Below are 18,537 nucleotides of genomic sequence, written 5' to 3' on the forward strand. Positions count from 1 at the left end.
CAACCCCCCATGTTCCTTGACGCCCCCCCCAGGACCCCTGCCCCATCCACCCCCCTCCTCTGTCCACTGACTGCCCCCAGAACCGGGCAGGAGGGTCTCGTAGTGGGTGTCCACCCCACCCCTAAGAGCCAGAGGGACCTGCCGGGGGGCAAGATGGGGAGTCCCAGCGCTGCTTACCTGGGGCAGCTCCCAGGAAGCATCCGGCAGGTCCCTCTGGCTCCAAGGGGCAGGGGAGTGTAGCTAGGGGGGGAGTAGGGGGAGTGACCGCTCCCCCCACCGATCACGTCAAAAGTGGCGACTTAGGCGCCAACTCTCTGGGTGCTCCGGGCCTGGAGCACCCACGGGGAAAATTTGGTGGGTGCAGAGCACCCACTGGCAGCTCCCCGCCCCGCGCCTGGCCCCAGCTCACTTCCGTTCCACCTCCGCCCCTGAACGCACTGCCCCGCTCTGCTTCTCCGTCCCACCCCCCGACTTCCTGCGAATCAGCTGTTCGGCGGGAAGCCTGGGAGGGCTGAGAAGCAGGCGGCGGCTTCACACTCAGCCTGAGGGTGGCAGAGGCGAGCTGGGGCGGGGAGCGGTTCCCCTGCGCCCACCCCTTCCCCCAGGTTACCTGCTGCGGCGCGGGTGGCCCTCCTCACGCCCCCAGCCCCAGCTCACCTCCTCCCTGGGCCTGAGCACGAAGCCGCCGCCTGCTTCTCAGCCTGCCCCAGCTTCCCGCGCGAACAGCTGATTTGCGGGAAGTCTGGGGAGGGGCGGAGAAGCAGAGCGAGGGGGTGCGTTCAGGAGAGGAGGTGGAGGCGGAACAGAGGTGAGCTGGGGCCGGGGGTGGGACGGGGAGGGGAGCTGCCAGTGGGTGCTCTGCACCCACCAAATTTTCCCTGTGGGTGCTCCAGCCCTGGAGCACCCGTGGAGTCGGCGCCTAAGGCGCCACTTTTGGCCGGTTAAATTTAGAAGCCCTTTTAGAACCGGTTCTCTCTCGTGGAACAACCAGTTCTAAAAGGGCTTCTAAATTTAACAACCGGTTCTAGCGAACCGGTGGGAACCAGCTCCAGCTCACCACTGGGCCCAGGGCAGAAAGCCAAAGCCCCATCACATGAGACTGAAGCCCAAGGGCCTGAGCCCTGCCACCCGGGGCTGAAACCGAAGCCTGAGCAGTGTAGCTTCGTGGGGGCCCCTGTGGCATGGGGCCCCAGGCAATTGGCCTGCTTGCTACCCCCTAACACGGGCCCTGGCTTTTCTATGCAGAAAACGAGTCGTTGTAGCGCAGAGGGGCCGTGGAGTTTTTATCGCATGTTGCGGTGGGCCTCAGCAAGAAAAAGGCAGAGAACCTCTGCTTATATGGACAGGCTGAACAGATTCACAATGGCGAGGTTTAATTGCCCCATTTCAAGTTGTCAAGGGCCATTTTTCTCGTGCAGACTAGGCTAAAAAGTGTAAGCCAAGGAGAGGTGCCAGTCTCTTTAGGCTTAGGTGCAGAGCAGCGTAAAGCAATGCCCCCCCCATTTCAGTTTGCCAAACAGACACCCTCCCTTCAAACCCTGTCCCCCATAAAGGGCAAATTAAACCTCAGTTTTTAAACACACTCAGAGTTGCAGACCCCTCTTCTGGAAGCAAAGAAGGAGGGAGCCATCCACTCCCACAGCAGGGGACATTCAGGCCTTGAGGGAAGCGAGCAAGGCCAGAGAGTCTCAGGAGGCAGTCCTACTATGATCTGTTGAGGGTAGGTCAGCAGCTCCCTGCTTTGATGTGGGAAGCAAAGGGAGTAGAAGTAGCTGGGAATAGGAGGAAGGAAGGGCAATGAGTAGGACCGAACCAGAACCCAAGCTACTGCAATGCGAAAGGAGAAAGAGGGTAACGGTGCTGCTGAGATGGAATCTAAACCTCACAGAAGAGGAGGCCTCTTACCATGACAGCTGGGAGTGACCAAAGGAAGAAAGGGGTGGAAGCAGTGGAACCTGATGCAATTTCTCTACAAGAGAACAAAGAGGAGCAGGAAGTGAAACACTGTGTTGATACTTCTCCTTCTTCCCCTTCCCAGAACACATGGGTAGCACTCCCTGGGCACCAGACAAACAGTCCATAAAAGCTATTTATATGCAAAGTGCACAGAAAACTGTTCCTACACAAAATACTATAGAGGAGAATGAACAGAATAATAGTGAATAACTACCGGCACAGTGGCTTAAGATAGATAGTTAATGGCAAATTATCAGCTTACAGATCAAACTTCTGCCTAAACATTTTTACCCATGGTCATAAATAGCACTTAAAATAACTAATGGACTAAAGAAAAAGCATTTCTGTCACTAGCTGTACAGTTTGCAAACTTTGTGCCCTGACAAAGTATAGTCAGTTTCACTGATCCCCCTCTATAGTCAGGCAAAAACCAATCAAAAATCCCTACTACAGTATCTCCACTCTGCATTTCCAATGAATTCGGCGTGTCTATGGGAAGCTCTACACTACAAACTTCAGCCAGTATAGCTGTCAGAGGGGTGATGATATGCGGTCCCTGGCCGGCATAGCCATGTTAGCAAAAGCCCCTAATGTAGATGAGCTTTTGCTGGTACAGTATAGCTTTTTTCACTGGGGCTGGAGCTGAGATAAGCTATACTGGCAAAAGCATGAGTTTTACCAGTATAAACTACATCTACACTAGGAACACTTTGCTGGTATAGTATAGCTATCTGGTCAAAGTGTTCCCTGCATAGACCTTGTCTCTCATACTATGCTGAGTGGTGCAGGGTCACTCTCTATTTTTGTGTATTACAGAGTGCTTACCTTACCTGTGCTTTATACTAGCAATGAAAGGCAACACTTCACAATCATCCAGGAAGCTAGGCTCCCAGTTCTAGAAAGATCTGGAAGTATTTACACCTCCAAAACAGTGGTTCTCAACCAGGGTATGCGTACCCTGGGAGTACACAGAGGTCTTCCAGGGGGTACATCAACTCATCTAGATATTTGCCTAGTTTTACAACAGGCTACATAAAAAGCACTAGCAAAGTCAGTACAAACTACAATTTCATACAGGCACTGACTTGTTTATACTGCTCTATGTACTATTCACTAAAAAAGTACAAAATTTATATTCCAATTGATTTATTTTATATTTACATGGTAAAAATGAGAAAGTGAGCAACTTTTCAGTAATAGTGGGCTGTGACACTTTTGTATTTTTATGTCTGATTTTGTGAGCAAGTAGTTTTTAAGTGAACTTAAAACTTGGGGGAATGAAAGATAAATCAGACTCCTGAAAGGGGTAGAGTAGTGTGCAAAGGATGAGAGCCACTGCTCCAGACCATCTCCCTCCCTTCTCCCTTTTTGGGGTGATGGAAGGGGGGGAGAGGGAAGAGGAATTGCAGGAGTCACTAAGGGATGATCTACCCACAAACTTGGGCTGGTTTAACTAAATCAATTTTAAAATGCAGTTTTGATTAACTGGTGCAAGTTTGTGTGTAGACAAGGCCTCAGGCTCCTCCTGTGCACTATCTGGAGGAGTAAGAGAGAGAACAAACTGAAAATGCTTATCCCTCACAACAATCAAGAGTGGGAATATTGATCCCCTTCCAACTCACCTCACCCAATAGCTGAGAGAAGGCTATAGGACTCTGAATTATGCTTAATTGCTATTACGTTGAGACCTTAATTGCCAAGTTTAATCCTGGACCATATTTTTAAGGCGATAAAATGGAAGCCCTAGAAGATCTTAACCTATAAGAAGAAACAGACATTTTAAAACAAACAGAGTCTTTTATTATAGTTAAGTATCAAGGGGTAACTGTGTTAGTCTGTAACCACAAAAACAACAAGGAGTCCGGTGGCACCTTAAAGACTAACTAATGCTCAAATAAATCTGTTAGTCTTTAAGGTGCCATCGGACTCCTTGTTGTTTTTATTATAGTTAGTTTGTTTACCACAATGTACTCAGCCCTGCACATTTCCCAGAAAAGCAGAATGTACTTACTCTTAACAGAGTCTGCTTTTCTGGGGTAGTGTACAGGGTTGACGACATGGAATAGGACTGGTATGCTGATGCACTTATCCTAGTCAATTAAAAAGTTTGCCAAATGTACAGTCAAGTATAAAGCTGCCTTCGTTGTTTTACATGCAGTTGTCATATAGCCACTAAACGGGATCTCTCACTCAACTTTTGATAGCTGGGGTCAGATTGTTCAAAATCTTAAACGAAAGTCAATGTGACTTGGACCCCTAAATTACTTAGGTGCTTTTCAAAGTTTTTACCCTAAAACATTTTAAGATCGTGAAGGGAAAGGAATTAATGATTACTGAGAACTGTTGAATACTGCCCAGCACTGGATAGAATCAGAACCACTTAGCTGTTTGCCATGGGCTCTATACTGCTAACAGCTTATTGTGATTCTCCATTAGAGGGGATGGCCTGTTCTTTCAGAACACAAAGATCTTAATTCTATTCTTTCTATTGCCTTGAAATACCAGGAGGTCAAGATGCACACCAGTGTGACAACTATGAAGTCCTAGGTCATAGATTTATTACAGTACTTGTTTTGCTGCCCCCAAATCAGTAAATTTTGTGTATGAAAATAAGGGGACAAAGGAGAACCCGAGTATGAGTCAACTGGTAGTTATCTTCTATCATGCACTGTCGCTGTAGCATGCAGTAAAATCATGGGTTTGTGGCTAGCTCTAATAGAGTAAGATTCAACTTGGCCTAACTGTACAATGCAGGAAGGGGTCATCGCAGCTGCTCCCACTATGTATGTATTTTTAGCATATCCTGTATCTGCTATACACTCACTCCAGCCACACCCACACTTGCCATTCTGTTGCTGCTATTTCTCCAGAAGCATTTGCGTTTGGAGCCTCGGATACAGCCTGACTCCCACATGAACTTCTGTGGGAATGATAGAAATTGCTTTCATAATTACTTTAATTTCATACTGAATTAAGTCCCTGTTCATCTTTTCCCACAATGCTTAGAATAAAGCCACAAGGACTAGAAGGTACAGAACATCCCAATATTAAAGAAAGCAAAAATGAGATATTTGTTATCAATTTAGCTATTGATGCATGCAGAGGATAAAATATCTGGTATCTGTAACGGGGGGCAGGCAAACGGCTGGGGGAATTAACTGACCATGGATATTGACTATCTGGGTCCACTCATTAGTCATTGGTTTCAGAGTGGTAGCCGTGTTAGTCTGTATCAGCAAAAACAACAAGAGTCCTTGTGGCACTTTAGAGACTAACAAATTTATTTGGGCCACAAGGACTCCTCCTTGTTTTAATTAGCCATTGTTACTTTGACTCTGCACCAGCCAGAGGGTACAGTTGGGTCCAGATTCTAAACGAGTATCTTTCTCGTATGCTTTGATGTTGCAGAGGAGGGATGGGTGTCACTAACAGTTGAGGCAGTAGGTCAACACAGCATCCAGAACAGGATGCTGTTAAGGGGCAATGAAGAAACAGAGGAGGTAAAGAGCATGACACTACTGCCACTGTCTGCCGAAAGAGAGACAGCTAGATAAGGTCTCCTAGTGTAACCCACACACCTCTTGGGTGCCGTGCTCTGACCTGTGTAGTGGCACCGAGACCACTTAGAAATGAATGAATCTGCTACAGCCATAGCTAACAGCCCTGTGCCTTTTAGCTCTTGCAGCAGAGGCTCATGCATTTAGCTTCAGAAGTCCCAGGTTCAATCCTGCCCGCCTACAGCCGGGGTCTGTCGGCATTACACTAGCAGATTAAGTCACTTTCATCTCTAAATTCCTATGACATTACAAAGTAGGTGCAACTATATCACGAAGTTGGCATGCTTATGAAAAGGGGTGTATCGGGGTACCTATATGTAGTGTTTCAGTTATTGGTAGCATACCTCTAGTACTGCATTATTCTGCAAGTATTTTAATACCAATCTTCCTCTTGATATTCACTGGAACCCCCATCAACCAACAGCTTCAAACGGAATCTAGTAATTCAGCAAATATATTTTCTGCCGCCGATATCATCTACACAAATACAGTGATATACTATAGCACCCTTCTGTTAAAAGAACACCATTCCCCAAAAGACACTCTGAAGTTGCATTAATATAATAGGGTGTTTGGACAGCCATCCTTTTAACATTACAGTGATATATTTCCAAGGCTCATATGCTGTGCTATAAGCTGGAGCTAAATTCTGCAGCAGGGAGCCCTGGATTCTGCAGGCTTGGATTTCCATGGCAGCCCTAAAGCAAATTTTAAAATTTTAACTTTTATTGAATCCCCTACGAAACTGAATAACTACCGTCATTAAAGTATCACCAGTGTCATTTACTCAGATATTCAGTTCAATTGCGTGAACGTTCAATTTTCATTGTGCTGCAGCATTTTGTATTCGCATATAGGAGAAGCTGTCAGGGAGAAGCTGAAAGTTTTGTCAGCTCTGAGAGGGCTATGTGGAGCTTTTTGGCATCTGGGAAAGTAATTGGGCCAGAGGGCAGTTGAAGCTATAGGCATGGCTGAAAGGATGAATCTCCTCTTTCCCTTCTTCTCTTGAAGGGTTTGATGTGATCATTTTTGGGGATGAGGGGTGTTGACTTTCTAGTTCCTTGTTAGCAACTAGCTTTCCCACTGCTTCTAACAACAACTTTTCGCTTAAATGGCCAGCTTCAAAACAATTAGCAACATTGACATTATTAGGTGTCCAAGTTCAATCACGCTGAGAATATGGGTAATGCCCTTAGCCTGAAATCATCTCTCTGAGATATCTACAGCTATTGACATATAATCACTGTATTTGTTTACACTGCAAATGTTATCGTCGCAGCCTTAAAGGCTAAGATTTATTTATTTTTTAAATAAAAGTCAACGTTCTGTGCTGGGGGGTGGAACCTGTGGCAAATTCTGCAGCCAGGAAGTCCTGGGATATGCCAGACTGATTATTTCTAGTCATTATGAAGCAAAAAATTCACATCTCAGACCAGGAGGGTAATTACATTATAAAATTGTATATAAATTATTATATAGAAAAGAGCTAGATTCTTTGGCCAGGAAGGCAGCAGATGCTAAGAATTAACAACTCGTTACGACAACCAATGGTTCAATTAACTTAACCCTAACGCTTGAATTGCACCAGTGTTCTTCAAAAAAGCTTCAACTCTGTGCTCTTGAGATGTTAATACAAACTGAATGTTCTCTTTAAAAGGATTAAATATCTTGTAGGATAGCAATGCTGGGGTATATCTCCCATGCTGGCAAGATGCACAATTTCACTAGAATGATAAGGCAAGGCAGAAAGGCTACAGAACATGTATGTGATGAGGAAATACCACTCTGTATTTGCTCCTTGCTCTCAGCCACCTGCAGTGTGCTGCTATCTACAACCTACAGCAAACACACCAGAACATCCAAGTGCAAGTAAAAATGAGATTAAATGTTGTTTTGAAAATACTTTGTTAACACATTGGGGTGGGGGGGGGAGGGGGAGGGAAGGCTGTGATACAGGTGAGTCCTGTCTGTTTTCTCCTACAGTCCCTGGAGCCGACCAAGTTGCCCATCTTCTTCACCACAGATTAGACTAATGGTCACATCCCCCTCCTGGAAAAGGAACATTGTCCCTCTCAGAGTCCAATTCTAGGCCTGAACCCAGGAATAATTACCACAATTCCATATTCAGCAAGCTCCTCCAAGTCAGAATTCTCCCCCACCCTCCGACCCCAAAGTAAAGCAGGTTAAAATGCAGCAGTCCTCCAGCCCTGCACTCTGGAGCCCAGCTCCAAGCCACACATCCAAGAGTCAACAATTCCTCCAATTACTATGCACCTATTCCAGGGCCTCCACATCTCCAGCAATTCTCCACGCTTCTTGCAGCTCTTCTCTCACAGCCCTCCACTCAGCTGTTCTGCAAGAGGGCTCCCTGCAGCATTCCACTCCTCGGGTCTCTTTGTTTGGAGTCCCACCCCTGCTCATGGGAACCTCCCTCCAGAATCAACTCTCTGGTTCCTGGGCTCAGCCTGCACTGAGTGAGCTGGTTCTTCCCCTTTATCGAGGATTCTCTGCACAAGTCTTCTATTCAGCAGGGTTCCCCCACTCTGGCCAGTTCTCTCCAGCAAATCCTATCCATAGCACTCTCCCAACAGTGTTCTCACTGAACTTCACCAGCAGCTCTTGACTACTGTTCTTTTGAGTCTCATAGAGCTCTTGACTGGCAACTGTCACCAGCGCCTTACTGCTCCTTCCCTATTCCCTTTTCACAGTTGCTGCCTGAGTCTTCATAGAGGCCAGGTGCTCTCTATCAGGCCTAGCTGGGAAGGACCTAACCCATCACAGGAGAACTGGACCCATTTCCTCTTTAGGGGGCCTTATGCACTACTGGAGCAATTCAAATGGCTTATATCACAGGCCAGGATCTGGCCCAGGGATTCCAATACCCCAGTTTAAAAATGGGATACCTGTTTCCTTGCATGCTGTCCTGTTCTTGGGCTTGCCAAGTGCAGATTATGGGATTTTATTAGAGCCTGGCCTAGACTCCTGACTTGCTGTATGGAAGCAACAGTTCCTACATATCCACTGGGCCAAGTTCTGTGTCAAATGACACCCCTTGCACTCCTATTGAATTTTGACAGTTTTGCCAAGAGTTTTAGTCTGGGGAGAATTTTTCCAGCAACAGCCATAGTTTTACAGCATCCCAACCCTGACATACCTTTTTCCTAACCAATTACAATGTACATTTTTAAACATGGTATTTATAAAAAGTAGATGATCAGTCTTAAATTTGCTTCAGCATAAAATTAGAAATTCACTGCAGTACAAAATCAGTAACATCTCTCTGTGGGTTGATGCTCTGTGGTCTGAACATTCTTTAAACTGTAATGATAGCTTCACGGCAGAATGTCACCAGTTAGAACCTTCATTAGTCTAGTCGGAGACAGTATGTCTGGAAAGAGTTTTGTCACTTATGTATCCACAGATTTTGCAGAGGCTGGAGATAAGCATGTAGGTAAACAGAAGGTCAAACACTGAGCTTCTTACTCATTCTTTAATTAGGAAAAGCTTATTGAGTTCAGTGGATATTTTGCCTCTGGATTTGGTCCAGATATAGGAGACAGAAAAACCCAGAAAAAAGGACATCAAAATCATTTCAAGTGAGAAAATGTATGAAAGCAAGACAGCCTCTAGTTTGGTATTTTTAATATTATATGGTGTCGTGTTTGCAGCCAGAGGTGGCTGAATTTAATATTCCCTAAGGATCCAGCTTCCATTTGTTCTGGCTGCACATCATGCCCTGGTCACCGGTCAAGTGAGCTATTTCTATTCTCAGCTTGTGTTTCCTTATCTTATCCACCTGCGTTGAACCTGCCTTTGTGTTTGGGAGTAAAACATACTACAGAACAGAACAAAAATTGTAAGTTTACCTTGGAAATCCACAAGCCATTACTGGCCCAACATGAGACAGCAGTAATGAGTCAAAGGAATGTGTCGGGAGGGAGAACACCACCTGCCCAGGAACTAAAGCTCAATTAAAGGCTAGAGTAAATTCCATTTACTGCAATTGGATGTTTGAAAATGTCCATCTTGCAAATTGATTTCAGATGTCCCCACCTACGAACAACCGGCAAACCCCAAAATGTTTAGAGTGCAAGTTCAAGTTCAGTTCAGATAAGCATCCAAAATTCAGCAAATTACCCAAAGCCTATTCAATTTCTTGAGCCTGCAAAACTGAGCTGATGAGCTGATGCAGCATTTGAGGTCTGAACCAAAACAGAGGGGAAAGGGACACAGAATGGGAAGAAAACATATTCAAGTGTTGCAATAGCTCAAAAAAATGGCTCCCTTTGCATCTAGTTCCTAAAACAAATGAAGGTTTGTGTATATGGGGACATGAGCGAGGGAAGGAGAGGAGAACAGTTTGTCCATCGCTTCCGGCTACAATTAACGATACTTACAAACTCAAAGCGCATCTAAATAGAAATGCAAACAACCATCACTTGAAAATGCTCCTGTTAATTAATATCATTTTGTCATCATCAATTGTCTCAAGCTGCAAAGCTGGAATCTGGCTGTTTGGTTTGTCTGGTTATAGAGATGGGGTGACCCACAAAGCTCAGTAGTGTTCAGATCTGGGGGCTTTGGTTTAGGTTCATCTCATTTAGGGTTTGACACAAAGCCTAATGAAATCAATGGAAAGACTTCAAATGACTTCAGTGCCCTTTGGATCAGGCCTGTAGTGCCAAATTCTGCCTCACCACTATCCCACACACCTGCCCACCCACACTAATTTAATAGTACCTTTCTCCGCCAGTACTCCTGTTTGTTTCGAATGCCTGATTTTGACAGGAGTGCTTGGTGGGCAAAGTGCTACTCACTGTCACAAAGAGTCACAGAATCAGATGCTTAGTGAATATATGTACTGTGCTTTGAAGAAGATATGCATTGTAGAAGTGCTAGGTATTATTCTATAAGCACATGCTAATGCCTACACTCCACTGAAAACAATTAGAGAACAAGCTTCACTTTAGTCTTGGTTCATTTCTTCAGGAAAATAAATCTTGGTGTTGACTCAGAAGGAGTATCTGTATTTGATCATCATCAAAGGTGGGGGCCATTGAATTGTGGAGGTAAATGCATGGTTACGCAGGTGCTGTCGGAGAGCGGGCTTTGGATTCTTCGCCCATGGCATGTTGTTTCAGGAAGAAGGATTGCTAGGAAGAGATGGAATCCACCTAATGAGGAGAGGGAAGAGCATCTTCGCTGGCAGGCTTGCTAACCTAGTGAGGAGGGCTTTAAATAGGTTCGCTGAGGGATGGTGACCTGAGCCCAGAGGTAAGTGGGATACCCGGAGGAAACACAAGGAGGAGGATGCAACAGGGGAGGCCTCCTGATTCATAGTGAGAAAGTAGGGCAATCAGCGAGTTATCTTAGGTGCCTGTACATGAACGCAAGAAGCCTGGGAAACAAGCAGGAAGAATTGGAAGTCCTGGCACAGTCAAGGAACTACGATGTGATTGGAATAACAGAGACTTGGTGGGGTAACTCACATGACTGGAGCACTGTCATGGATGGGTATAAACTGTTCAGGAAGGACAGGCAGAGGAGAAAAGGTGGAGGAGTTGCACTGCATGTAAGCGAGCAGTATGACTGCTCAGAGCTCCAGTACGAAACTAGAGAAAAGCCTCTTGAGAGTCTTTGGGTTAAGTTTAGAGGTGAGAGCAACAAGGGTGATGTCATGGTGGGCATCTGCAATAGACCACCAGACCAGGTGGATGAGGTAGATGAGGGTTTCTTCGGACAACTAACAGAAGTTTCCAGATCACAGGCCCTGGTTATCATGGGGGAACGTCAATCACTCTGACATCTGCTGGGAGAGCAATACAGCAGTGCACAGACAATCCAGGAAGTTTTTGGAGAATGTTGGGGACAAATTCCTAGTGCAAGTGCTGGAGGAACCAACTAGGGGCCATGCTCCTCTTGACTTGCTGCTCACAAACAGGGAAGAATTTGTAGGGGAAGTAGAACTGGATGGCAACCTGGGCAGTAGTGACCATGAGATGATCGAGTTCAGGATACTGACAAAAGGAAGAAAGGAGAGTAGCAGAATATGGACCCTGGACTTCAGAAAAGCAGACTTTGACTCCCTCAGGGAACTGATGGGCAGGATCTCCTGGGAGGCTAATATGAGGGAAAAAGGAATCCAGGAGAGCTGGTTGTATTTTAAAGAAGCTTTTTTGAGGGTGCAAGAACAACCATCCCAATGTGCAGAAAGAATAACAAATATGGCAGGCGACCAGACTGGCTTAACATAGAAATTTTCGGTGAGCTTAAACACAAAAAGGAAGCTTACAAGAAGTGGAAACTTGGACAGAGGACCAGGGAGGAGTATAAAGATATTGCTCAAGCATGCAGGGGTATAATCAGGAAGGCCAAAGCACAATTGGAGTTGCATCTAGCAAGGGATGTGAATGGTAACAAGAAGGGTTTCTACAGCTATGTTAGCAACAACAAGGTGGTCAGGGAAAATGTGGGACCCTTACTGAATGGGGGAGGCATCTTGTGACAGATGATGTGGAAAAGGCTGAAGTACTCAATGCTTTGTTTGCCTTGGTCTTCACAGACAAGGTCAGCTCCCAGGCTGCTGCACTGGGAAGCACAATATTGGGAGGAAGTGAGCAGCCCTCAGTGGTGAAAGAACAGGTTAAGGACTATTTAGAAAAGCTGGACATGCACAAGTCCATGGGGCCGGATCTAATGCAGCTGAGGGTGCTGAGGGAGTTGGCTGATGTGATTGCAGAGCCATTGGCCATTATCTTTTAAAACTTGTGGTGATTGTGGGAGGTCCCGGACAATTGGAAAAAGGCTAATGTAGTGCCCATCTTTAAAAAAGGGAAGAAGGAGAATCCAGGGAACTACAGACGACAGCCTCACCTCAGTCCCTGGAAAAATCATGAAGCAGGTCCTCAAGGAATCCATTTTGAAGCAGTTGGAGGAGAGGAAGATGATCAGGATCAGTCAACATGGATTCACTAAGAGCAAGTCATGCCTGACCAACCTGATTGCCTTCTATGATGAGATAACTGGCTCTGTGGATATGGGGAAAGCGGTGGACGTGATATATCTTGACTTCAGCAAAGCTTTTGATACGGTCTCCCACAGTATTCTTGCCAGAAAGTTAAAAAAAAGTATGGATTGGATGAATGGACTATAAGGTGGATAGAAAACTGGCTAGATTGTCAAACTCAACAGGTAGTGATCAGCAGCTTGATGTCTAGTTGGCAGCTGGTATCAAGTGGAGTGTCCCAGGGGTCTGTCCTGGGGCTGGTTTTGTTCAACATCTTCATTAATGATCTGGATGATGGGATAGACTGCACCCTCAGCAAGTTTGACACTAAGCTGGGGGGAGAGGTAGATATGCTGGAGAGTAGGGATAGGGTCCAGAGTGACCCAGACAAATTAGAGGTTTGGGCTAAAAGAAATCTGATGAGGTTCAACAAGGACAAGTGCAGAATCCTGCACTTCGGACAGAAGAGTCCCATGCACTGCTACAGGCTGGGGACCAAGTGGCTAAGCAGCAGTTCTGCAGAAAAGGACCTGGGGAGTCTAATGGATGAGAAGCTGGATATGAGTCAAGAGTGTGCCCTTGTTGCCAAGAAGGCTAACGGCATATTGGGCTGCATTAGTAGGAGCATTGCCAGGAGATTGAGGGAAGTGATTATTCCCCTCTATTCGGCACGGGTGAGGCAACATCTGGAGTATTGCATCCAGTTTTGGGGCCCCCACTACAGAAAGGATGTGGACAAATTGGAAAGAGTCCAGTGGAGGGCAACAAAAATGATTAGGGGGCTGGGGCACATGATTTACGAGGAGAGGCTGAGGGAACTAGGCTTATTTAGTTTGCAGAAGAGAAGAGTGAGGGGGGATTTGATAGCAGCCTTCAACTACCTGAATGGGGGTTCCAAAGAGGATGGAGCTCGGCTGTTCTCAGTGGTGGCAGATGACAGAACAAGGAGCAATGGTCTCAAGTTGCAGTGGGGGAGGTCTAGGTTGGCTATTAGGAAATACTATTTCACTAGGAAGGTGGTAAAGCACTGGAATGGGTTATGTAGGGAGCGGTGGAATCTCCATCCTTAGAGGCTTTTGAGGTCCGGCTTGACAAAGCCCTGGCTGAGATGATTTAGTTGGTGTTGGTCCTGCTTTGAGCAGAGGGTTGGACTAGATGGCCTCCTGAGGTCTCTTCCAACCCTAATCTTCTATGATCCCATAGCTCACAGCTCTTTGGCTCAGTTTCTCTCCCAGCTGTCCCTCCCTCCCTGTTAGCTCTTTTCCCCAGGTAATAGGTAGTTGGAAGCATGATGAATCAGCCCAGGAAGCATTTCTGTGCTAAGGTATATGTATATTTTGGTGCAGACGGGGATAGCGGGAAATGTGGTTAGGCGAGAGCACTTTAATTCTAGAGTCAAGGAATTCCCAAGTCCACTATGAAGTTTGGGATTCAGAGAAGCCTTTAGACTAGAGTTGAGTTGTCAGGAAGGTTCTGGGGCTTTTATTTTGCTATCAATGGATCCTGAACATTTCTAGATTCATCCAGCCTCCAATAATACGCTTGTGCATGAGAGTCCAAAGAATTTCATATCAAAACTCTATTGGAAAAATTTTAGGAAAATATTGCTAGCTCACAGACTGAATTTAGATCCTAAAATTTTCCAGTCCTGTGAGGGCTGCCAACTTCTCTCTCTCTTTGTATTTGTTTCTTGCAGGAGGCTGAGTCCAGTATTCATCAAGCTGCAGTTAATCCCTGCAGGCTAAGGAAGATGACAACTATATGTCCTTCTGGGGAGAACATTCAAAAACACTGCAGATCATAATAGTTGCATCTGTATGTGTGTATGTGTGTGGAGAGGTTCCAGACAAATCCACAAATCGCAAACATTTCAATGAGTGTTGAGCCCAAAATGCACAATTTGGATGCAGTTCCAAACTTCTCGATAGTGTTGGGATGGGAGTGTTCACCTCCAGGCTATGGTTTGGCTGAATCTACAATTTCAACTAAATATAATTCTAAAATATGACAGTGCCTCCTATTAAGTGGGACGAAGTATTTTGCCAGAATGTGGGAATATTTACAATCCATTGCACAAAAAGGGATGCACACAGGACTGTATAGTTTTGAGATGCATTTGAAGGCACGCAACACACATTAAGATAGGGAGATGCAAAAAGCGGCTCTGTCATTTCCTGCCTCCATTGGTAGTCAATACCTGATGCTTCAGAGGGTGATGTATGTCCTCCCCACACACCCTATAATGCTCCCAGACAATTGTGAAAGGCCACACATTATCTGAAGATATGAGAAGGGGAGACCATTGGAAGTCTTCAGGGTATGTCTAAAGTGCAGCTGAATGGAACACTCCTACCCTTGGCAGACACTCAAGATAGCGGAGGTGGAGCTAGCTTGCTAAAACCAGCAGTGTGGGGTTGCAACTCAGGGCCCTGGATCTGAGCTTGAGTGGCTAGTCAGAATTTCTGCCAGAGCTGCAACTTCCCACTCTAGCATGAGCCCCACCACCATGAGTCTTTCCACCCAGGTCACTGCTAGCTGCAATGAAAGCATACTCTCAGAGACTAGAGGAGCAGCCAGTTAGCTTTGAGAGGGCCACTTACTAGGTCCCTAAGATGGGGAACATATGTCGACTGACTTTAAAAAAAAAGTGAGGTTGCCTTAATTGCATTTTACTTAAAGGGACACTGTCAACTTAAATCACAGTTACTGCCCGACATTTTTTACCTGCTGTTGCGACAAGGAACACCTAATCAAATTAAATTAAAGGAAAAATAACCCTCAGTTTTCTCAGTCTGTTCACTTTGAGCATTTGACAGAACTTTGTGCGTATAACAGTTTCACTCTCCCCATATAGTCTCTGGGTGGGTCTTTCACACGGCAATAGGAGAAAAAATATTTTTAAAAAATAGGAAAGTGGGATTATAAAATAACAGAAACTAGCAGGGGGATTCAGTAGGAAGTGTTGTACCTGAATTTGCTCATCTCATTTTTTGAAACTGGTCAGATTTCAAGTTAACAGTGTCCCTTTCAATAGGATTGTGTCAAACATGAGGGGATTCCTTTCTGTCCTCCACAGATTATCAATTTATGAAGTTTTCCAGCTCCACTCACGTTTCATTTGTATGGTAGAGATGGAGACATACGCTTTGTATTTTTCCACCCATGGTCTTCCTTTTTTTCTTATTATTTTACCAGTGGAGTTTCAGCATGTCTGTTTTGAGTTTAAGATTTTTATAACAGAATAAAATAGTTACAAGCAAATGACCATTACTTGATGATATTGGCTAATTCAGCGTGATGAGCACTACCCAATCATTCCCATTCAGCGACAGGAGAGGTGTTAGGAAATGCATTTGACAGAAATCGTAGCTCTCCTTTGCATCCCCTTTAACCTGTGCATGTTGCTTTCTAATAAGCTTTTACAAACAGCACCGCTGAGCCTGCTCCTACTGAACTAATCCCACCTTGCTTTTCAAAAGACCTGCAATGAAGTCAAGGTTTAACAATGGCAGGAAGGCTGCTCATTCTAACCCCAGCAGAGAGAGCATAAATAGCAGCCCAAACACGTACTTACAGAGTTCATACTGACCTGGCAGGGTTTGAAAAGCAAATTTTCCTGTAGCAACAATATTACCTGTCAATCTCCATCACGTTTTTAACAGCAATGAGCCAGAATAACAACACAAGTTACACCACACAAGACACACTTGTTTATTTGTGCATCAATTTCTAACATGTAACCCAAGTAAAAGTTTGAGGACACAGTGGCCTGCAATTACTTAATCCATTAATAACAGAGTTTCTGTTCACTGGTTAGTAGCCAGTCACTGAAAGCCATCTGCTCTAATGACATCTGTAAAAGCTATGACTACAGATCTGCTGCATAATGGGCCAAAAAATTGGAGAGAGAAAATCAGCTTTGTTTTCAAATTAATCCTTGATAAAGATGATGAAATGATAGTTTAAGTTGTAGTTGCTTCCCACGCTAATGAAATGTAATTTATTCTGCTTTGAAAGTACACAAACTTTTATGCAGAAAAACATTAGAAAAAGCAGGTCAATGGCCATTATGTCACCTAGTATCATCAAGTATTTGGAGACGGGAGTAACTTTTTCACATTGCAGAACTAAAACACTACTGCCCTGGGCATTGTGGGATTACACTGGAGGAATGTTACAAGTCTACATGTATTTGTGGTCAACATACACTGGCTTCTGATAAGCAGACTTGGCCAAATTCATTGCTAGTGTAATTGCAGTGAAGTCAGCAGGGTTACACTCGGACACACTTTAAGTTCCCCAGTGTGTTAAATGGTATTTTCAAATCTGACAAACATTTCAAATCCTTTTAAAAGTCCCGAAAAATATATTTTTCACAGGAGAAGAAGGAAAACATTTTTTGAGTAAATGGCTTTTCCCAGTTGCTGGGTGCTTTTAATCCCTCAGGTTTGGGAGGCTCATGACAGCTGGACAGAGATAGGCCACAGAAACTGATCGGTCAGTAGGCTATTTCACTATAGACATTTAATTCGATTAAAAACCAATGCCCTCCTTGCATTCCTCCAAATGCAGTTACTCAGCCCATACATGTGGGAATGAACGACTGAGCTGCTATAGTACAGTGAGGTGAAGCCTAGCAGAAACCCATAAACGGTGCCCAGGCGCACTTAGCTGCTTACCAAGAAAGTCAGAAGAGTGACAGAGAACAGTGCACTCTTACCATTTGCAGTGCAGATGCTGAACACGGCCAGGGAGAGGAGGGCAGCTCCAAGCAGCTTCATACTTGTAATCTGTAGCATGGGCATTCCCTTGCAGAGCCAGGCAGCGTGTTTTCTCTCTCTGTGAGGCAGGCCCTAATTAGTAAGTGGAAAAAGTGTGCAGAGACTGTGCAAAGTCATTGCCCATTCCAGCTTATTTTGGGGACTTTGATAAAGAACAGGAGGAAACGCAGCATATTCCCTCCGAGAGTTCAATACAGAGGAGACTTATTGTTTCAGTCCTTACAGGAACTCATTTCCTTTGGCAGTCAACTGTGTTTTTGTTAATACTTTATTTTGTGTTTTTTTCAGCCCAGAGGCCAGGAAAGGTTCTAAAGAGAGGCAGATCTTTCTTTAGAATGGTGTACATCAGACCAATTTTTGGTAACATATTTTGGATGTTTTTAAAAGGGGACACTTAATAGTGATGGTCCAAACAAGGGCCATTTTATAGCAAGGTACTGAAATACAGAGCAAACTGCAATTTAATATAGTCTGCAACTGAATAAATGGTAATATTGTAAGACAGGAAACCTTGGAATTCCAACTGCATGGCCAGAGATGACTCAGAATCAACAGTGAGCACGAGGTGGCCTGGCATACAGGAATTACTGCTGGTCTTTTGCAATCTCCCACAGAGAAGGGAATGCACCATGAACCCAGAATACCTTTCCCTTACCCCAAGGTTATGTCCCAGGATGGGAAGATCTAATTATGAAATGCAGTCTGAGTAAGTCATACTCTGCATTTGATATGAAATGGCAGGTCATTTTAACAGCCACATTCCATAGCCAGAAGGATAGGCATTTGGACTGCCTATGAGAAACTTAGATTGGCTAACTCCCATTCTGTACTCTGTGCAGAAGCATTCAAATGATCCTTGGTCAGTCACTACTGATACGGCTGGTCATAAATGGGCTAAAAAAACCCTTCAGTTTTTCTCTAAAAATGTTGAAAATTTCAAAACCAGCTCTAATCACTGCATCCAGAATCGGAGTCATAGTACCATGAGGTATATTCTTGTTCTGCTGTACAGTGATTTCTAATCTTAATTCACTGCACCGTGTGATGAGACTATATCCTTAAAAGTATAACTCTCTACCAGGCTTTCTAATGAGCTAGAGTCCTCCTCTACTTTGACCTCCCCTCCCCCTCCTTCTCAAAAGAGACCTTGGTGGAGCTCTGTGATACAGCCATTGGTGCCAGCTGGCAAAGGGTTCAGCAAACTCTGTTCCAGCAACTCCTAACAGGCCTGACAAAC

The 18,537-nt window shown here is 44.9% G+C and overlaps 1 protein-coding gene across 4 annotated transcripts in view; it reads right to left on the reverse strand.

Annotated features, from left to right (window-relative positions):
* The window catches only part of EMCN (endomucin), an 89,681-nt gene extending 72,223 nt beyond the window's left edge, over nt 1-17,458 (reverse strand). Inside the window, exon 1 of one of the 4 annotated variants that reach the window (XR_012158498.1) lies at nt 17,240-17,457. Coding sequence is in view for 2 of the 4 variants with exons in the window: in XM_073340791.1 (XP_073196892.1) it covers nt 17,240-17,324 (85 nt within the window). In the remaining 2 variants the exon portion in view is untranslated. Of the gene's footprint in view, nt 1-17,239 lie in introns of all 4 variants that reach the window. The other 3 variants (XR_012158499.2, XM_073340791.1, XM_073340792.2) reach the window with 3 other exon arrangements.
* Nucleotides 17,459-18,537: the final 1,079 nt, after the last annotated feature.

Source organism: Lepidochelys kempii, chromosome 4, assembly GCF_965140285.1.
Source record: "Lepidochelys kempii isolate rLepKem1 chromosome 4, rLepKem1.hap1, whole genome shotgun sequence".
NCBI classification, from domain to species: Eukaryota; Metazoa; Chordata; order Testudines; family Cheloniidae; genus Lepidochelys; species Lepidochelys kempii.